This window comes from Delphinapterus leucas, chromosome 18, assembly GCF_059928025.1.
Source record: "Delphinapterus leucas isolate spDelLeu-1000000601 "Yukka" chromosome 18, BTC_Dleu_Yukka2, whole genome shotgun sequence".
Classification (NCBI taxonomy): domain Eukaryota; kingdom Metazoa; phylum Chordata; class Mammalia; order Artiodactyla; family Monodontidae; genus Delphinapterus; species Delphinapterus leucas.
Window position 1 is genome coordinate 78,449,848 of NC_143146.1, and position 22,589 is coordinate 78,472,436.

Here is a 22,589-nt window from a genome sequence, read left to right on the forward strand (position 1 = left end):
TGAATGTTAATGTTTATCCCAAGGAAGAGAGAAATATTAAGGGAGAGAGAAATATTAAGGGATGTGTAGACATTGCTTAACCACTGTGGAAAATAGCCCAATTTCCCCCAAACAGTTTTAATAACGAACATCACTGTGGTGACTGAGGAACTGGAAACAAGACTACATGACCACACTCAAGCTCTGTGAAGTCAGCCAAAGGATTTCTTCATGATAACTGCAGCCGGCACTTCCTCGGTCTTTTAGAAGGTAGGATTTTATGTAAACTTCTTGTTCTAAAAGAAAAGGTCTGAATGGATAAATCGCTATGCAGAAGTACAAAGTTTTTTAATGCAATCTTCTGTAAGAAGTAATTAAAATGTAAAAGCCAAACAATCTAACATCGAACGTAAGTAATTTCCTTCAAGATACACTTTATCCATCAGCCTGAACCGTCAGTCACTGCCCTGCTAACCCTCATAGTGAAACGGGTGCTATCTTACTCAAACTAGCTCGACTTTCCGTGACAACAGTCTCCGGAGTGGCATTTTTAAACACCCGGCGTGTGCATCAGTCATATGTGAGGGCAGGCACAAGAATTCTCATGAAGTTGGTGAAGCTGTGGAGTGCCACCTGGGGATGGAAACATGACCTGTATCTTCAAGGGGAGAGAAAAACCAAACGCTTATGAATGAAGGGATTTGGGATACTTAGGGTTGACACAGAAAACAGAATTTTATATTTTCATCATTTTTGCAAAGAAAATGTCTCCATGATCATGTTATCAACATCATTCTTTATATATGTGTGTGTATACACATATGTACATGTACACACACATATATATAAGTATATATACATAATTATTATTGTTTGGGGTGATGCAGAAAGCCACAAATGAGAAAAGGACACTAAGGTTTTAATAAGGGGAACAAAAAGTTCTGTTCACCAGTATAGATTCACATTACAGTACACCAGTATCGACAGCATTTTCTTGTCTATTTTTGGTACAGAAGATGGTATCTCTCTACATAACCTGGTAAGGCTTCAGTAACTAAAGCATAAAACAAACAAACAAAACCCCCGCAAAAAAAACAAAACAAAAAACCCAGCCTATTAGTTTACAGTTTATTTTAAAAATTCTGAAAGACACTGCAAGTTCTAAACTTTTAGTAGGTGCTCCCCACACACAACCATCTTGTCAAGAACCCAGCAGAAGAGCCCCCTTTCCAGGAAGCTTTGCAACAGCAGAGGTGGGCAATATGGGTGTTTCTTACTACAAGAAAAAATTATACATGGCACATTCTCATTCATATCTTGTAATGTAAAAAGTTACAAACATACCTAATCAAATAAATAATAATAAAAAAAGAATTTGAATGTATTTGTAAGTATCCTAAAACCACTACATAGAATAATGGCAACTTTCACTCACAGATTATTTACAAGGTAATACCCAGTGTGGGTACACTGCTACAAAACTCAAAACAGAAGGAGTAAACTTGAAATGTTTTCCATAGTAAAGATCTAGCAGCATGACTATCTAATGCTGTTTTCTCCCGATTGCTTCTAAAATGTTCCTTTTACTCTGTGTCTTCGTCCAGTTCATAATTGTCTTTATCATAAATATCTTTTACTAAAAGAACCCGTACGAGCATATTTTCCAAGGTGTTTCGGTCCAGCGAAGCAGACGTGTACCAGACAGGGCTGTCTGCAGAGCTAGAGCGCTCTGGTTGCAAATAGAAAACATCCATTCTCTGATTAAGATTCTGTGGACTTCAGGAGAAAGGAGAAAGTCCATGTCACAGTATGTACACGAAATTCCTCACAACTTCCTTCTTTTCTTTCAAGAATAATTCTGCTACCATTAACCACATTACATGGGCAGACCACATGCATAATTACCTACATTAAATATTCTATCACTGAGATATTCTAAAAGTTAATTTCTACAATAAAAGATTATTTTCCCACTATAATTTCTGTATTTCACTGAATCCAAGACACCATCGATAGAAACATTATTTTTAATCATTATTTTAATATTGCCATTTAACAAGTAAAGCACTGCCAATTATAATTTCAAGATGCATCAATTATAATATGCATCCCAGTTTCAGAGACAGTATAAAATGTGAGAAATGTGTCTTAGAATTAATGAAATACAGTAAAACATAAAATAAAAATACTTAACAGCGTTACACAAAAGAAATAATTTTTAAAATAAGATAATACTGAGATAGGAATTTCCAACTAATAAATAGTTACTACCATTGGAAGATCCAGATACTGGTGCAGGGCCACCCAAAACTATCGTCAGAAATATTAATTATTAAAAATAATCATCCTATAGGTGACATTACTGCTTTTATGGTTCTTGAGAGTTAACCTGGAGAAAATTTATAAAAACAATTTACGAAACTGTTTACGTAAGAAAATACATTCTGAGTTCATGCTTGCCTTTTAAAAATTAGAGTGCATACTTAAAATAATGAACAAGCATAAAATAATTTGTGGTCTCCAAAAATTTCACTGGTTTAAAATATTTTAAACGCCTGTTGGTACCCGCGGGAGAAAGCAGTGGTGCAGTTGGAACGCACAGGGCCCTGAGAAGACGCTGCGCCCTGCCGACACCTCAGGGATCTCCCTCCAGAACCGAGGACTCGCCTCTCTCCACCTTCTCACCAGGGCGTCACTGGGACCCAGGCCCAGGCAGGACTGCTCTCTGCTTGCCACAGCAGAGCTGGCTGCAACAGAGACACCACAGCCCAAAAAGCCTAAGACATGTACTGTCTGACCCTCTACAAGTACAGCAGTCATTTCATTAGTAGAGAGCGATTTCTTAACATGTGCTTAAAACATGAAGTATAAGCTGGGTATTTTATAATAACAGGACTAAAAACGTTATAAGTGAAAGGACTTCATAAGTGAGAAAAGAGAGAAATCTAAAAAAAAGGACCAAGGAAAAAAATGTCACCTCTTGGTGACATAAATTCACAGCAACTAACTGTTACTACCATTTAAAAAAATCAAATGTCATTAACACTTACCTTTTAGACAAGTAGCATTCAAACATTTTCACAGGACATCTAGAAGGATTGGCTGTATTTTCAATTTGTTCAAATACTGGCTCATCATCTTCATGTTTTCTTTTTCCAGTAGTAATTTTATCTTAAGAAATAAAAATCACATAAACTTTCTAAGACCAACCTTGAAGAAAGGTGACACTGTTCACTCTGATCACTCCCAGTATCTCTTACACCAAAGAACGGGACCAGGTGTGCTTCAGAGCTCTCAACTGTGGCTTCTGGTAATTCCTAATTTTAAGACAACATAGGCTGTCTTATCTTATGAAAATGACAGTCCTTAGGTTCTTAACAAGTGACCAGGTGGTCTTTAGTAAGGCAAGGAGTGGCAGTCCCTGCCACAGACAATCCCAAAACGAAAACCTGTTACACTACCTTCATTATCTGTTCCACATAAGGAAGACACTTGGTATCGAAGACATGCTTTATTTTCCATTGTTAAAGGGTTTTTTTTCCAATGCCTAAACACAGTGCCAAAGGAAAGCCTTAAGTGCTGTTCCACTGTTTTCAGGCCAAAATACTTAGTGTTAAAGTAGAACAGGGTATTCAGAAGAGCTACTGGAGAGTGTGATCCTAGCTGTTTTATCCTCCAGAGATAATCTTCTTCAACTCGAGAAAATATTGACCCTTAAATAGAGAGAAAGATTTTTAAAGAATTACAATAAACAGTTTTCATGTAACCAGCTAGAAACAGATAGAAGTTAATTCAAGAACAAACCTAGTCCAATCCTCCATTCACTCCAGATCAACTGGAATGAATTTCAGAATCACCTATGCGGCTCTGAAACAACACAGAGCCGGGAAACACAACAGACTACACAGCTAGCACCCCCGGGGTCAGGCCTGGAGTCTGCTCCTGGTCTTCCAGAGGACAAGCAGACCATGGTCAGAAGGGAATTTTACATCTGCAGAAATCCTGAAAAAAAATAGGTGATTTCCATTCAAACAAGTTTTCTTTATACATCTAAAACAGAGGTTTCTTACAGAAATTTACATCAGAATCTCAACTGGAGGACTTAAGAAATGAGCATCCAGTTTCTTACTCCAAAGAAAGTGGGTCACGTTTAATTACAAAGTTCTTCATAAACACTAGCTATCAACCACATTCATTTCTAATTCAACGAAAGACGGACCGACGCGTCCGTGAATAAGTGCTCTCTCATTTAAATTATTTCCTAATTATCTGTAGTACACTTTCTATAAACACAGAAAATCCCAGCAGCAAGTGGGCGACATTTTATTTAAAGGAGCATTACCATCTGGAAGTATGCTTGGTTGCCAACTTCGGAGTATTTTATTCAATTCTTGCTCAAATGTCTGGAATCCTGGATCAATAAATATGTTGTCTTTTCGATTACTACCATACAAGTACTACAAAAAAAAAAAAAAAAAAAACTTGAAGGATTTAAGATTTATATGAGCTAATTACAGACCACTTATACTCTATTTCCTAAGGAAAAAATAAACGTCTTACGTCTTTGTCTTTATTAGCATACTAATAAGAGATGATTGCCTTCTCTATATATCTGGAAATCAAAGAAACGTAAGTTACCAACTAATCTGTTGCTTAAAAAACTCAAAGCTGAAATACAAAGGCTTCTCAGAACGTAAGAACTGGATGAGAATCTTCAGTCTGTCAGATACAAACAGAGCACGTGGCTCCAATGCTCAGCACACAGTCCACGGACGCGAAGGGTGAGGGCAGGGCGGGAGGGTTTCTGTGCGTGAAGCCTCTCCGAGCAGCCTGTGAGCTTGATGCTTTTCCCCTTGTTTCCTCTCTATGCCCCACTCTCCTTGAGTTAGTGCAAATTTATGAATCTTACAACTTACTATGACAAACCTTAACAGTGAGGGTTGCTAAAGAATGACTTAAACACCAAAGTTTGCAAACTCCATCTCCAGTGCGTAAAAAGAACGCTCAAGTAAAATGTGTGACAACAGCACAAAGAACGGGAGGTGGAAACTGGGATCACAGGGCTTGAGGTTACCACATGTGAGACAGGGCAAGAAGGTCTGAAGGTATATAATGATTAACTGAAGACGCACACTGCAAACCCACTACAAATAATTTAACAGGCATAAATAATAAACCAATGATGGAGATAAATGTAATCACAGAAAAATAATTCAAAAGAAAGCAGAAAAAGACAAAAACGAAAAAACCCCACAAAGAACAGATACAGTGACCCCTCATCCAGTTTCACTTTCTGTGGTTTCAGTTACCCACAGTCAACCAAGGTCCAAAACTATTAAATGAAAGATGACAGAAATAAACAATTCATAAATTTTAATTGCAGGCCATTCTGAGAAGCCATGATGAAATCTCGCGATGTCATGTCGTCCCGCCCGGAGGGACGTGAATCACCCTTGGTCCGGCGCATCCCGCACATCAGCCACCTGGTGGCCATCTGGGTTGTCAGATCCACTGCAGGGTTGCAGGGCTTGTGCTCAAGTGACCCTTACTTTACATAATTATGGCCCCAAAGCAAGAGGAGTGAAGCTGGCAATTCGGACACGCCAGAGAGAGGACGCACAGTGCTTCCTTTGAGTGAAAAGGTGACAGTTCTGGACTTAATCAGGAAAGAAAAAAATCGGATGCTGAGGTTGCTGAGATCCACGGTAAGAACAAATCTTCTATCTGCGATGTCGTAAAGCAGGAAAAAAATTCAGGCTAGTTTTGCTGTCACACCTCAAACTATAAAAGCTACAGCCACAGAGGGTGGTCAGTGCTTAGTTAAGATAGAAAAGGTGTTAAATTTGTACAATAAGATTTTTGAGAGAGAGAGACAGAGATACCACATTCACAGAACTTTTATCACAGCATATTATGATAATTAGTCCATTCTGTTAGTAATGATTGTTGTTAATCTCTTACTGTGCCTAATTTACAAATCAAAACTGTATCACAGGTAGGTGTGTAGAGGCCACTGTAGTATACACAGACTTCAGCCCTCCAGTGGGGATCCTGAAGTATCCCCTGTAGATAAGGGGGGTCAACTGTATAACAAGCACAAACAAGCAGGATTTTCAATCCAGCGATTAATTACATTAAATGTAAAAGGTCTAAACCGGGGTCTGCACTACAGTCCTGAAGGCTGGCCCGCTGCCTGTTTACAAATACAACCAAGTTTTCTTAAAACAGAGTGCAAGCGCCCAGGCTGCTTTCCACAGATTAAGTATGGCCTACAGAGCCTAAAATGTTTACCAGCCGGTTCTTTAGATAAAAAATTTTGTTGGTCTGAACACACCAAGACAAATATTATCAGACTGGATTAAAAATTTTTTTAATTTGAAAAACAAGGCCGGGACTTCCCTGGTGACACAGTGGTTAAGAATCCACCTGCCAGTGCAGGGGACACGGGTTCGAGCCCTGGTCCGGGAAGATCCCACATGCCGCGGAGCAACTACGCCCGTGTGCCACAACTACTGAGCCTGCGCTCTAGAGCCCGCGAGCCACAACTACTGAGCCCACGTGCCGTGCTCTGTAGCAAGAGGAGCCACTACAATGAGAAGCCCGTGCACTGCAATGAAGACCCAATGCAGCCAAAAAAAAAAAAAAAAAGAAAAAAAGATAAATAAAAAACAAGGCCCAACAATATGCTGCCTAAAAGGCACCTACTTTAAACCTGGAGACACAGCAAGTGGAAAGTAGAAGGATGAAGAACATAAACCATGTGTGCGCTAACCAGCAACTAGGCCAGTGCACCATCATCTGAGTTGACCTAACGTTACTCCCGCTAGTCAGAAGGAAGATTAGAAATAAAAGCACCAGCTCTTCAGGACAATTACATAAGATCTGGCGGCGGGGGAGAGGGGGGTGCACACTGTTTACAAAACAAAGGGAATGCTCGCCACTGACTGAATTCACTGAGCTCTGACCCAGACGTCTTCAGGGGCTGACACAACAACTGGGAAGCAGAGGGAAGGAAAGACACCAAAGTGTGTAACACGGTTCCCTGTCCTTGGGGACAAAGGTTCCATGTCTTTTGCCACATTCATAAAAAAGGAGTTGCACGCACATCTAGCCAAGCGCGATGGGGTGGGAGGACCCAGGGGAACAGGCGCCCACCACCCACTCTGGGTAAACGTGGTGTGAAGGACTCGCACACAGATGTAAAACAGTGTGTGAAAGACTGACCGGGACTGTGGGGCTCACGTAGCCCCTTCTTTCTTCCTTAGACATTTCCATATTATGTGAACTTCTGGCGACAGCCACCACCCCTTACACCATCGGAAGAACAGGATTAGCTACCGCATCTGTGAGGGAGGAAAAGAGGCTGGCCCACCCTCACTTCTCAACACACCACCTGCCCCACACGTCCAAAGGGCTTGGAGAGGAAGCCGTGCTGCTTTTGTTGTCAGCCGGGGACGGAATCAGAAAACGCATCACACAGAGAAAGACGCACATTCTTCCAAAATAGCTTCTACCTCTGTACGCGTCCTTGAAGTACGAACAAACAGCAATGATTTCTGGAAACTATCTTTTAGACATCTTATCACCACAGTGAGTTTGAAGATTATTTTTAAAGCTGGTTATAAATACCATACAGTCTTTTACAAAAAATTAAATCAAGCCTGTGAAAATCTGTCCAGTGATGAGAAGAGTAAAACAACTGGTTTTCCAATTGTGGTAAAAATACACAGAACATAAAATTTACCATCTTGACCTTTTTATAAATTTTTTGGCTGCGCCGCACCGCATGTGGGATCCTAGTTCCCCGACCAGGGACTGATTCCGAGCCCCCTGCATTGGAAGCGCGGAGTCCCAACCACTGGACCCCCAGGGAGGTCCCCATCTTGACCATCTTTAAGAGTACTGTTCTGGTAGTAAAAATTTATTTTGAGGAAACATTTTTCAGTTTATAAAGACCCTATTTTAAAAAGAATGGAAATTCTGACGTGTGCTACAACATGGATGAACTTCAGGACATTATGCTGATTTCACGTACATGAGGTACCTGGGAGAGTCAAACTCACAGAAACAGAAAGAAGGGTGGGTGTGCCAGGGGCAGCGGGACTGAGGGATGAGGAGTTAGTATTTAATGGGGACAAAGTCTCAGGTTTGCAAGATGAAGAGGGTTATGAAGATGGATGGTGGTCATGTTTCCACAAGATTATCAATGTACTTTATACCACAGAACTGTACACTTAAAAACAGTTAAGATGGTAAATTTTGTGTTATATGTATTTTTACCGCAATTAAAAAATTGGAAAAAAACGAACCTACTTGAAGACATAATTTATAATCATTAATATTTACAATCCATTTAGCTTTCAAACCTCTAATGGTATTTGAAGTTCTAATATATAAATATTTTGCTACTGCAAAATATGTGATGGTCTCTGAATACACAGTAATTTAGAGCTATGTGTTATTCCCCACCACTGCTTAGATAATCTTAGGCAAATTTCTATCCTGAAGAGGGAAAGTGAAATACAAATCAAGACAATTCTAGTTTTCTCCAGTAATTTATTTCAGCACCTACTACCTGTTAGCAGCGAAATATTTAATTTTAGGCCTATAAACAAAACTCTACATAAGAATATTTCCCCCTATCATTTACCATATTTACAAATACATAGGATGTAAAGCTAGGACCTTTTCTGACCTCTGGGCTCAAACCTGTACTATCTGTTCAAAACTAAAAGTCATTATCGAAAGCGGATCTTCATGTTTATTATGGGAAACGTATTCATTCAAGATTCACAGACATGTGGCTGAAGTTTACCTAAAACCTCTAAAGAATGAAATCTTTTATAAGATGATTCCAAAGAACTAATGAGTACTTACACTATTTAACAAGTTAGAAACACAGCAGAGATGAAACAGACCTATTTGCAGAGGGAAGTCATTTATCTGTTTACATATATATCAGCACAGATCTATATATACATATATACACCATGCCTCAGAATGTTAATTCATTTATTTGCAATTGTAAGGTGGGGATGAAATCAACCTGATTATCATATATATACATGGTAACAAACACACACATCATTAGTCCTGTTACAAAAGATGCATGAGCTTCGAGTGGTCCGTTACTAACTATGTTTTTCACCTAAGTTCTTTTTGGTTTTGGTACACAGTTTTGGAGAACCTGAAGTTCACTTTTAGGGACACAGCACATTATAGCAGAAACATCTGTATACAAAGTAGCTACGAAAACCCTTTATAATATCCCAGTATTTTCGAATAAATTACTTTCGCCTTTCTTGGTAAGCCAATAAACCCTGATGTTCCGTAATATTCCTGAAGCAAAACATTTTTTTTCTCCAAGAACCTACCACAACAATCTTTCTTAACAACATTATATTCGAAAGTAACCATAAAATCACTCACCTCTTGAATCCCGAGGCAAAGATAATAGATGCTGTCAGGTGCATAATTCTCCCCATTTGGCCTTCGGATCTCATTGACAAAATGGGCCAAGCCATAGTCAAGCTCAGCCGTGGTGTGACAGAGTAGATCCTCTTTTAACTTTACTGACTTAGCTAAAAAGAAATAAAATTTAAAATAATAATTTTTACTGTCTTAAGATTAAGAAACTTTCTGAAATCACTTTATTCTGTGTAAGAATTTACAGGTAAAATAAGAGCTACATTTAAATGTAAAGTACTTTAGGCTACATTCTTGCTTTTTAAAGGCAGTTAATAACAAAAACCTTGATTGTTTTTTCAAGGAAAAACATATTTTTCATGTACAGTACATGCAGCTTCATGGTAATTAATGACTCACTTGAGTACCTTCTGGATTTTCACATACTATGGGTATTCTAATATCAGTCAACATTAAGCCTTTACTGTGGATGAAGGAATGTTCTAAATTTACATGTATTTTCTAATGTAATTCTCATGACAACCCTACAAGGTGGGTACTGTTACCCCCCTTCAGAGCTGGGGAACTGAGATGCTAGTACATGAGGGAACCCTGGCAGTCTGACTCTAGCACCTCAATAAGGCCATACTTCCTACCCTCTTTGTGGTGCCACGGACTGGTCCATGCACAGTAAAGAGTCCGGCCTGCTGCAAAGGGCTCTGTCTGCTTAGAGCAAACTTTCTTCTTTACCCACAATCATCATAATCATCAACTTCAATAGGGAAACAAGGTTTGAGTTGTACTGACCAGCAAGCAACAGGAGCTCCATGAACCGACACTACCGTAAGGGCTTCATTTGTGCAACACGGTGCATGCCCGTGTGTGTGTGTGTGTGCGCGCGCGCAAGCTCACTCATGCACATAAACGGATGCACAGAAGAATAGTTACCAAAATATGAATAAAAACCCTGATTTTAAATAGGACATAGGGGAAACAAAATCAGAACACTTACGAGATTTTAGCTCATCTAACACCAGAAGATCTTCATCAAGCTGCCTCGTTCTGACCCAGTGTTTCCAGGCGTTTACCCCGTACGTGTACTTGAAAGGGAAGCTGCACTCCGAGTTGTCAGAACTGTCATCATGACACTGGTACCCTGACACTGCCTTCCTCTTGGCTCCCTGGTAGTAAAACACCACTGTCAAATCTTCTTTTTCTTAAGCCTATATTATTTCATGACTTTATGTAAGCCATCTCTCAACAAATGCACATTACAAAGAAATATATTTACATGATTAGAACTGACGGGAATTTCTGATCTGAGAACAGTTACCTATGACATTACTTGAAATCTCTCTCCAGGAATGCTGTATTTCTGCATAAACTACTTTGCACAACAGAATCGTATTAACTACTGCTGTGAGTTGAGAGTCACTGATGAGAAAATACATACATAATAATTAAAATCTGAAATAGAAGGATTCCAAATATTAATGTAAGAGAGAAACTGAAGAACTTCTCAAAGACACCACCTCATAGGAGGTGACTCCTCAACTCCTTCCCACTTTCTTTCTTTCTTTCTTTCTTTTTTTTTTTTTTCCGGTACGCGGGCCTCTCACTGTTGTGGCCTCTCCCGTTGCGGAGCAGAGGCTCCGGACGTGCAGGCTCAGCGGCCATGGCTCACGGGCTTAGCTGCTCCACGGCATGTGGGATCTTCCCGGACCAGGGCACGAACCCGTGTCCCCTGCATCAGCAGGCGGACTCTCAACCACTGTGCCACCAGGGAAGCCCCTTCCCACTTTCTTGATGGTGCTGTTTGCTGTACAAAAATTTTAAATTTGGATATAACCCAATTCATCTATTTTTTCCTTTTGTTCCTGTGCTTTTGGTGTCACATCTAAGAAACAGTGTCTAACCCAAGTTAATGAAGATTTAGGCCTATGTTTTCTTCTAAGAGTTTTATAATTTCAGTTCTTACATTTAGGTTTTTGGCTCATTTTGAGTTCATTTTTGTGTGTGGTGTCAAGTAAGAGTCCAATTTCATTCTACCACAAGTACTCACTCCTTTTTTCAATTTTCCCCTTCTCTTTCTTTTTTGGAGAAGTTTGTGAAAGTCATCTTTTTTTTTAAAAAAACCTTGCTTTATGTTGGAAATCAGAAATACAGAAAGTTGTTAATAAAATGTTCAGAACAATGATATCCGTTTGTACATTTAGATTTGGGATCCCTGAATGAACTGTCCAGCACGTCTTCCTATGTGCTGGGATGCTTCAGCGAGACCAGATATAACAACTGTGTACCTCAACCTCATCAAAAATAACAATGGAAAAAACAGCTCCCTAGAAAACAGTCTCAGTTGTTGTCCAATAATTGAATTTACTTTTTTAGCAAATATGTAAACCTTTTATCAATGACAACATTTTATCAAGATAAAAATTAAAAATAAAAAGTTGCAATATTCACTCTTCTTCTATGAAACTACAACTAAATAGGATATATTTTTATTACCTAGAAATGAAGTAATAAAAGCTTTACCTCTTAAGTCTTTTTTAATTCCAGAAAACAAAGTACCTTCCCACATTCTCAGGCCCAACTGAAGCTCAAGTACCCTTGCCCTCTATTACACAAAGACAGGATGTGAATGCAAGAATACTGTTACATTTCATACCTTTTTTTTAGATCGAGGTCTAGGCTGTTCCTCATATTCTTCTCCAAAAACAGGTGGTAATAAAAACTCATTTTCCATATCAAGCTCCTCAGCAGCTGACAATTGAATCAGAAGAACTTTCATTTCAAACGTAATAGCACAGACTTATGCTATATAAACTCAGCCAACGAAGGACCACCCGCTGAATGCGCACAAGCACCATGCACAGGGCAGCCTGCGCTGGGTGGAGAACAAACCATTTTCTCTACCTAACCTGGTCTATAAGTTCTGATAACGCCTGTTCATACTCTTAAAAAACACATGTACAATGCGTATCAACATGGAATTTTGTGGAAGTGTGTGATAGAAAAATTACTAAAACCTGAAATTTAATTATAAGATCTAAATGGTCTCAGTACAAATCTGTTTCAATCTAGTTTCAATCTATTAAATCTTTTCCAATGTAAAAGGCTTTACATTCTCTTCAATATGCTTATTGGCCATCGATAAAGAAAATAAACAATGAAAAACAGAACACATTTCTTTTACAACAAAAGACCTGAAAATATTTGTTTCCCTTTGAAGGTTAACTTAATTTTCAAAACGATTTTAAGAAAAATACTATCAATATTTTATTTAAATAAAAAGACACCAACACTTCTATATGTGTACAAGTTTCTATAATAAATTAGTTTTAAGAAAGTTTCTTTTTAAGGCTCTGGGAAATTCCTTTTAAGTTCTGTAAAAGTTTCTATAATATATATCTGTAAAAGTTTCTATAATAAATTAGTTTTAAGAAAGTTTCCTTTTAAGGCTCTGGGAAATTCCTTTTAAGTTCCTACAATTCAACATATGCTTCAGTTTTGAAGTTAACTGCTGAGCTTTATCTGGGTAAAAAAGAAAAGACCAATAATAACAGTACAGGCAATGACATGAACATTAGATTGTTAATGATCATAACCACGATTATGACACCATAACTAAAGTGCAGAACCACACTTCCACTGAAAGAATAAAACAGAATTTCTATTACCTCTGGGGAAATCTATTTCAATGTCCAAATCTGGTTCATATGGTACATCAGGCATGTTGGACTGTGTCTCTGGGTCAGAGTTCTTCAAGAGATCTGAACCAATTATGTCCGTTTCAATAATTACACCTGTAATCAAGCCATAATATCATCAGAAATCAAAATAGAAAACTGCAACAATACCTACACATAATCTGGCAAAAGCCATTTAATTGTAAATGCAAGATATGAATACTTATATTAACATGTACAAAACGAAAAAGCATGCAGCTACCTTGAAATGTAAGCTACTATAAACTCTGTATTAGATAATCATGAATACACAAAAAGTTTCAATCTTGTAAGTTTTGACTGCCCCTCTACAAAGTTAAAAAGCATGCTTTAATAGTAAAAAAAACTCTGTAGAGTGTTTCTAAGAGCAATCTCTTGTCAAAAATAAACTTACGAGCACGGATAACTAATTTTCAACATTCTTTTTGAATTGTGACCTAGGTTTTCACATCATTCAATATAGGCTTATTCACAACCGGCTTCTAACGTTTTGATTGGTTGCTTTAAACACATTTGTACTGCAACCCAGTGAAAAAAGACATTTTATTGAGTTCAGGGTAGTGGTGGGAAACAGAGACACATGCATACACAATGGAAACAAAAGTTTCACAAAACAATACCCTTTCTAGGAGGGATTCATGCTGACATATTTTTTCCGTTTCTTTCTTTCTTTAAAAAAAAAAAACAAAAAACAAAAAACCCAGAAAACACTGGTTGCCACCCACTAAATTCATTTCCCACTCCCTAACTGAGTGCTTGCCCAGCACTGTCCCTGCGCGACGCCCTGTGCTCTGGGTGAGGGGAGCAGGAAGCTCAGGGCGGCCCCGGAGGGCTGAGGCAGGAGAAGCATTCCCAGACACACGTCCTGCTACACCGCTTGGCAAGCACTGCCCTAGCAGAAGTTAAGACAACGCTGGCTTAGATAATGCAACTTACTTTCTTAGGATAAATCAATAAAACAAAATTGGGGATAACCATCATAAAATAAGAGTTTGAGTTATAAAAGCCTACTGCAACTTAGTTTTTTGTGTCTGAGCTCGTCCACTGAAACAAGAATAACTTAGAGTCGATTTTACAAGTTAAATCCTGTTAGCAATTAAAACAGGGACCGTACAAGTTCCTGGGCTCGACGTCAGGGAGCACCTGCTAGATACAGTGCGGGCCTCATAACCCGAAATCCACTTGTGCTGCAGCGTGCCCACACCCGCTCAGGCTGAAGCACAACGACAGCCCAGCATCGCTCTAACATCAGCCCCCCAACCCCGATGTCGTCCCCCCCCCCGCCCCAGCAGCGGGGGACTCACTGTGGATGTCGGCGCCCTCTGCCTTCCCCTCGTCCTCAGCCATGTCGGTCACTGTCAGCAGCTCTGTGCCCAGGGGATCTGAAGAAACTGTGCTTTTGAGCTCCTCGGCTGCCGCAGGGATCTTCTCACTGCTGTCCGAGGGGACGGGCAGAAACACGGGGACTGGCACCTAAGTAACCAAAGGACTTACTCTCAGGCTCACTTAACATTACAAGGTATTTTTCCAAATTAAAAATCACTCTGACACATGATCTACTTCATAATGCTGCACTGGTCAGAAGTTTTGGGGAAGAACACATATGTTAAGTATCACAAAGAAAGCCCCGAATACAAGCAGCTACTTTTTGAAGTAACAAGTAATTTTTGAGGCATTTCTGTCGCCAGGGGACTACAATACAGTAGGCCAGCCCTGACACAGTGTCCCCAGCACTGCAGGGGATGACATTTATATGAGCCTCCATTCCATGTATCAGTTGTAAACCTTATGGTTCACAAATCTTTCTTTCCAAAATGAACACAAATATGTTTACACAGTATGTGTAAAGCAGGTGCAGACATCGGCTGAACTTCACCCTCAAGGACGAGCACTTACCTGATTATACACACAGCAACCCCTGGCAAAGCCTCAACCAGACCCAAGTGAACTGCTGAAGAAAAGCCAAGCCTCCACCCTCTGTCCCACCAGTGTCACTGAAGCAGTCACCGCCAACCCACTGCTGCCCCGCCTGCACCTGAGAGATCTCAGGAGGAAGGGGAGCTGAAAGTCTGACTTACGGGCACAGGAACAGTCGTGGGCACGGGGATGCTCTGGCTGTACATGTGCATGGGCACCGGCACGTACACGGGCACCGGGATGGGCACCGGGACATACTCTGTCCTCCACTCGCCATCTGGGGGCACAGAACGTGTTCAAGGAGCAACGTCAACCATGACCACCACTTAAACACAGCTGCTCAGTCAAAGTAATTTGGTAACAAAGAAAAATTTAAGTGCCTCAGTACCCATTTAAAAGAAGTTCCCAGTTTTCACAAAATTAGGTAATTTAAAAACAACAGGGACTTCCCTGGCAGTCCGATGGTTAAGACTCCACGCTTCCAGTGCAGGGGGCACAGGTTCCATCCCTGGTCAGGGAACTAAGATCCCACATGCCGCGTGGCATGGCCGAAAACAAACAAACAAACAAAAAAACCAAAAACAACAAAACTGAATGCAGTAGCTGTCCTAAGTTATAGAGAGCACAAACAGAATTTAGACTTTTTTTTGGCCACGTGGCACGTGGGGATCCGACCAGGGATGGAACCTGCACTCCCTGCAGTGGAAGAGCAGAGTCTTAACCACTGGACCGTCAGGGAAGTCCCTAGACTTTTCTTAAAATAGAAAAAAAAAATCTTTTAAAGTATTATATGGTCCCAGACACTCTCACACCCCCACAAAAAGGTTTACTTAATCAAACAATCAGAATACAGCTAACGTTTAAATTTGATGAAAATACGTATCTGAATGATTTCAACTCATTCTGACAAGGAAACAGAATAGTTATGGTTATAGACCACACTCAAAGAGATGGTTTTCTGAGAAGAGCACTGTAACTTTAGTGGGTCTTGGCCCCCAAGGCAATTTTTGATACAGCATTTTATCACTGGTGACATAACTTGCAGGCCTTTGTTAGAGACTGCTCTTTATTAATGATCTTAAATGACATGCTGTATTCTGAAGGCATGTCTAAAACCAGATAAGCAAAATTAACAGAAAGTGACAAAGTGACCCAACAAATCTGTTCTGCAGCCCATTATTTGAGAAAAGCATGGATTTCACTCAGCGAGGGTCCGGATGCGAGTCACCTGTCTGACAGGACTTGCTCTGCATGTGGGGTTTGCAGTAAGTTGCCTTCGTCATGGTCAAAGGTTTGCACAGAACTGCCTTGTTCTTCATCTCCTTGTTGGGGGTTGGAGAAGGGGGTGGTGCTGAGCCCTACAGAGAAGCAAAGAGAAACATTTTTATTTCTGCCTCTAATTTTTATTACTTTATGCTGTTAATAATATCTGGTTTCTAGGTCCAGCGGGGGGAACACACAAAAGTGGAAGAATATAATCAGTTTATGCTGTTTCTACTATGTCTACCAAAGTCTTAATCTGGAAGGATCAACATGAAACTATCCCAACTATAGGAAAAGCAGTAGTAATCGTTCATTCTACAGGTTTGTTTTTCGAAGGATACCACAGCGTACTTTTTAAAATAACATAAAAGACAAGTCTCACTCTTAAGTAAAAAAGCAAGGTTGTTAACCTGAATTTTGAAAATAATTAGACTCTTAGTATGGCTTTCTGATACTCTCTCTCTACTGCATAAACTGCTTATACGTGGTGCTAAATTTGAAAAGAAAAATGATGAAAATTATTACCAAAAATGTTATCAAACTTTAAGTTGTTTCCTCTGTCCCAACCACTGCAATTTTAGGAACGTCTCCTCTCGATACAGATGTTTCAGCCTGTTCACCACAGTACCGTTTACACCACAGAAACACACACACACGCTGTAAAGCAAGCTGCAGCTCTGTGCCTAAAGAGGCGACATGAAGGTGCTGTGCACACCACCGATCGCTACGGGGAAAGGGACACAATTCAGAGTTCCTGGTCTTCGGGTGCCAAGCGCACAGTTCCTGTGGACACGGACCTCACTCCGAAAACGAACTCACTCCGCACGCGGCGTACGGCGCCCCTCCCCTCCCCGCACACGCATGCGCAGTAGGCGGAGCCCGTGTCCGGGAAAGCGGAAGCGCCTCGCCGCCGTCCCGGCGCTGCGCAGCGCGGGGTAACCTGGGACTCGTCAGAAACGAAGCCCGCATGGTCTCCCGGCGCTTCGCCAGGGCCCATCCCGGCCCCGCGGCAGGACCCCAGGACAGTATCTCAGCCGGGGTCAGCGCACAACTCTGGGGGTCTCGGGCCGTCTTCCAGCAGCCATTCTGCGGCTTTGCTCTGCCACCTTGTCCAGTCTCCCCGCTGGGCTTGGCCACCTTTTCTGCCACAACCACCTCCACTCATCTGTGTGCGATGCGCACCATGTTTTCAACGCTCCTCTTTTTATTTGCTGTAACACCTTCAAAGACGGACATTTTCCACGCAGTCTCGTCAAACATCTTCCAACGCCACTCATTTCCCAAGCGGCCTCCTGATGCTGCGCCGGGCGGGGCCCGTCCCCAGCATCCTCGCTGCAACTGGGCCCTGAAAGCCCAGTGCGCCCTGCTGGGGGTGGGGAAGGGGGAGGGGGAGGGGTACTCAGCGTCTGGGGGTGGTTTCTGAGTCCTCCACCGCAATGGATAACCAAAACCCGAAGGCTCAAGGTTTTCATTCTGGAGGCCGAGTTCAACTTCTAGGATGATGCAGCTGCGAAACCAACCCCAGAATATTTCGGACACCACCCCTGCTTTTTCTGTCCCACCCCACATACGGGCACACGGGCTAGGTTCCCCTCTAAGTGCTCGTGGTCTGGGGCTCTACGCACCAGAGGGTTGCACTTGGTCACCCTTGGCCTTGGCCCAAGAGCAAGGACACAGAGTCTCAGAAGGATTCAAGTCAGGGCTTCGAGACCACTTGCATTCGGTAGGTTCGTTTTACCAATGACCTTGCAAACTAGCCAACCTGCATCTTCCTGCGTAACCCCCAGCAGCCCCCTCTGCAGAGCCCAGACCTGCAGAACCCACCGGGGCCTGCAAGACCCGCATTTTTCACATGTGAGTGGGCCAGCACCAGCACAAAGAGGCCACCCTCTCCCTGATCCTGGTGACAGGCTGTGAGCTGACAGTCTCACCACACTGCTGGTCACTGTGCTGTGTTGTAATCAGTCGTAAGCTCACGAATCCACAAATTTAGTCAACATACCATCTTTCCCACAGCTTCCCTGCGCACTAGAGTTACCTGAGCCCTACAGACGCTGGATTTCTTATCCCTCTTTATAGATGAACCATATCGTTCATCCACGAAACTGAACTCACATGGGTCCCCCAACACACAGCACTTTCTGGTGCTTAACCCAGCAGCAAAATCACCAACACAAAGCACAAAAATAGGAAAAACTGGCACTCGTCAGACTGTGAAGAGGACACTTGCTTTAAGCATAAGCTGAGAGGAGATGGTCAAGCAGCCCCAGGGGCCCACACCCCTGGACACTCACGGTCTGCATGTGACCTCGACAGCTAGTGGGCACTGATTCAGGGGTGACAGACACATCTTAGAGAGCAGGCCAATTCACAAACGTGAAAGGGTACTAATAAAAAACGGTGCACGGTGGATCTCTCATAAGTTTCAAGTCATGCTCATGGCCAAGGGGGCTGGTCCCGTGTGAGCTCATTCTACGCTCACCAGGATTTCCAACCCCGTGCCACGGAGGCTGGTCTGACGGCACCGCCGTGCAACATCAGGCAAGTCACTGGGTCTCCTGAGCCTCAAGGTCCTCAACTGTAAAGCGGGAGGAACAGTTAACACCAGCTACTGAGTGTCTACTACACACCAAACCTGGGCAAGTTGGGTCTGGACTGGGAAATACTCTAGAACCCCCTTATGAACCAGGGGTCAAAGTCACAGACATCCTAGGTTACTCGTCCTTCTGCCAACAGGGCACCATGTCGACTAAGCTATGCCACCTGGTAAAAACCGACACTTGATAACGCTTCTTACTTTTCTGTTGGTCAACAGGCAGGATCTATACCTACTGATGATAAATTCTGAAGAAGGACCACAAATAATGAAAATTATAATGATGAAAGCCACCACACCTCTTGAGTATTTGCTATATGGCTAGGGACTATAAGCTATAGACAATGTCTATGTCCCCCTAAAATTCACACTCAGATCTAATCCCCAAGGGGATGTCATGTGAAGGTGTGACCCTTAGGTGGTGATTCGGTCATGAGAGCAGAGCCCTTGTGAATGAGATCAGTGCCCCTCATAGAAGAGACCCCAAAAAACCCCTCCCCCACGTGAGGACATGCGACAAGACGGCCGTCTGGGAACCAGGAAGCAGGCCCTCGATAGACACCAGGTCTGCTGGAGCCATGATCTCAGACTTCCAGCCTCCAGAACTCCGAGAAATACCTTCTGTTGTTTGTAAGCTGCCTCGCTTATGGCATCCTGTTATACAATATATAGTAGCTCAAACGGACTAGGACACTGTGCAAAGCACCAAAGTCACACACCTGATGAAATGAATTCTTTAACCCTCTCAGCACAAGGGGTAGTAGGTGTTTTCTCACTCCCGTTTTACAGATGAGGAAACTGAGGCTCAGAAGCTGTACAGCCCAGTGGAGGTGACAGAGAAGAGTTCTAAAGTCAGGGTTCAAGTGGCTCCCCCGATGCAGGCCCTATGTCTCCAACACCACACACCCCGCCCCATGGGTTAGCGCTCTTGGTGACGACCCCGACGAGGTTCTGTCTTCATGCCCACATTACAGATAAGGGGAAAGTCACACAAAGAACCGTAAAGTGACTTGCCCCAAACTCTACAGCTGAGCTCTCATCCAAGGACAAGGTGGGAGGGGCTCTACGTGACAGGAGGTGATGTCTGCAAAGGCCCATCCGTCCCATGAGGTGGCCTCAGTGTTGCTGCAGGAGAAGAGTACCTGCTTCTGTGCGGGCAGAAGGGTGTCTTGAAGCCTTGGTCAAAGCTTTGAAACAAGGTTGGGAGATGCCTTACGGCTGCATGCAGACGCCAAACGGGGTGATCATCTTTACACTCCTCAGCATGGATCAAGTGCCTGGTTAGAATCTGACAATTCAGCTGAATACTCCTGAATTATCTGACTTAAAAATATATTACCACAAGGGCAGATCAGATAGGGGAGGAAAGCAAAGAAAAAAGCACTCTTAACTTGTCTAGGATTCTAACTATTAACATCAAAACCAAAAACTGGGAATTCCCTGGTAGTACAGTGGTTAGGACTCTGCACTTCCATTCCACTTGATCCCTGCGTGGGCGAACTAAGACCCCGCCAAAAACAAACACTGAATGGAATAATATAAAAACACCAACCTTTCATCTACATCAGAGATCCTAAACTGTGGTTACATGTTAAAATCACCTAAAGAACTTTTCAAAACTACAGAAGTTCTGAGTTGGAGCCCAGGTATTCGAAAGGTTTTGAAAACTCCCCAGGTAATTCCAATCTGTAGCCAGAGCTGGTTAACTCCTTCTGCCCAGGAACACACGAGCAGAGGCTCACCATGATGCTGGTAAATGGCTCCCACAGAAGCCCCTGGATCAGGGTGGCTCCTGCAGGCGGGCACAAGAGGGCTGGCCCACTGTTCAGTGCAAGGCTCCTTTTATACAGAAACGGCCACTTTCAGCCCACAAGAGCCTTGAAATGCTAATGGAAAAGCAGAATCTGATGTAGTACACTAAGAGAAAGAAAAACACTACAGAAAAAAAAAAAGAAAACAGAAAAAAACCCAGGAGAAAGCATATGGAAGAACTCCTCAAGTTTACAAACTCCCAGGGCCTTGCCCCTAGGACAGATCTCCAGACCTGTCTGAGGGGCATCCGCCTAGCCCGGCCTGCCTCCCGCTTCCCAGGATCCCCCTCAGGTCCCTCCAAGTTCGGCCCCAGTGAACAGTTTGGCCAAACATGCACGCCTCTGGACATTATTATTCCTCCGACTTTTCATCGTCTACTGGCAACCTTCTACTCAGCTGTTCAGAAGTTTTGTCACAGCTGCCAGGACCGCATACACTCAACCATTTCAAACGCACCATTGCTACTGCCCTAAAGATGCAGCTGGGATGAGCGCTTCAACGCAAGTATTTATATGTCTATCTCGCCCAATGTGGGTAAAGGCCACAATTAATTCACCTTTATATTCCTTAGCAGGTAGAAAAGGACCTGTTTTTATATCGGGTAACTTAGCACAATATGAATGCTTCAACTGTCTCAACAGAGGAAAGTAAAAAAATCTTTTATTATTACAATCAGATTAAAATGGACTAATTACTTTTTCTCCCCACATGATGAAAGTCAGTATTTAGCACTTTACTTATTAAGCAATACTTACTGTCATTTTGGTTCGGGACGTCTGACAACCCTGATCTAAAAACAAACAAATTTAAAATAAGACAAATATCACTTTCTTCAGGATTTTCTAAATCCATATCTCTCATTAATTTTTACTGATTTTTAAAATAGTTACTGAAGAAAATATATTTTAAGTTCTTTCAAATAAAGAATATGAGATCTGAGAGCTGAAATACAGAGATAAGTAGTGGAATTAACTCTCTCCCCCATTTTGTCCCCTCAGAAAGTATATACTGCTTTGGGAGCAATACTATGTTCTTAGATTTAACTCAATTATTAATTAAGTCTAAAGGGTTTTCTTTGTTTCTCCTACCTACCCCCAGCACATACAATTTGCTAAAAATAGTTTTCATTTAAAATTGCAAGTGACACATGATAGGCAGATCAACTTTTTTACAGTTTTTTTAATAATTCTGTTTAGCTGCTCTCTACCCCCAAGTAGACTCTATTTTTTTCAACTAGCATTACATTTTTAAAAGAATAAAATAAAAAGCAGTACATCTACAGAAACACCACTGAAGGCACTTCCACCCAGGGAAACTACGGAAGTTGCTATTAAACTATCTCTGAAATCAACTGCTTATTATCATTACCTTGAATCCAGATCTCTGAAACTAAAAACTGCTTTACAGGTTTTTCAAATTACTAACCTAAACGATCACATACCATAATGTAAGTTTTCAGGTCCTTTCTGGGTTGTCATGTTGGGCTCGTTCTGCTGACAGTAGAAACGCAACAAGCAGTGCTGGTCGCAGAAATGTTTCATCTCCCCTCGCCACTGCACCCTCTCTCTCAGGGTGCCTTGAGATTTACAGCAGTCACACCTTGCAGCCTTGACGACAAAAGGAAGGTGTCAGACATCTCCCACGACAAGGTTTAAAAAGTCAGACATGTATTTTACAAGATTTCTAGACATTTCAATGACTGTTGTCAAATGTGATAAAACAATGTCAGATAAAGAAAAAATAAAATTGTATCATAAACATACAGTAAAATCCACAAAAGTTTAAAAAGTAGCAATTTACCTAATTGTCAAAATCCCTTTCTATACTTACCAGAAGTCAAAGACCAGCATTACAAAGATAGGCTATAACCAAAAAAACTGAACAGTGGT

At 41.8% G+C, this 22,589-nt stretch overlaps 1 protein-coding gene across 12 annotated transcripts in view; it reads right to left on the reverse strand.

Moving 5' to 3' along the window:
* Positions 1–882: 882 nt before the first annotated feature.
* ZMYM2 (zinc finger MYM-type containing 2) overlaps positions 883–22,589 on the reverse strand; it is an 89,508-nt gene continuing 67,801 nt past the window's right edge. For 11 of the 12 annotated variants that reach the window (XM_089899780.1, XM_089899782.1, XM_089899785.1 and 8 more), the window contains 13 exons: positions 22,142–22,307; positions 21,456–21,490; positions 16,258–16,387; positions 15,191–15,306; positions 14,417–14,585; positions 13,065–13,190; positions 12,053–12,147; positions 10,397–10,565; positions 9,409–9,560; positions 4,322–4,436; positions 3,441–3,692; positions 3,030–3,150; positions 883–1,755 (listed from right to left, as the gene is read on the reverse strand). In XM_089899780.1, coding sequence (XP_089755906.1) covers positions 1,563–1,755; positions 3,030–3,150; positions 3,441–3,692; positions 4,322–4,436; positions 9,409–9,560; positions 10,397–10,565; positions 12,053–12,147; positions 13,065–13,190; positions 14,417–14,585; positions 15,191–15,306; positions 16,258–16,387; positions 21,456–21,490; positions 22,142–22,307 — 1,839 coding nt within the window. In that variant the 3' untranslated portion in view covers positions 883–1,562. The other variant, XM_089899784.1, reaches the window with a different exon arrangement.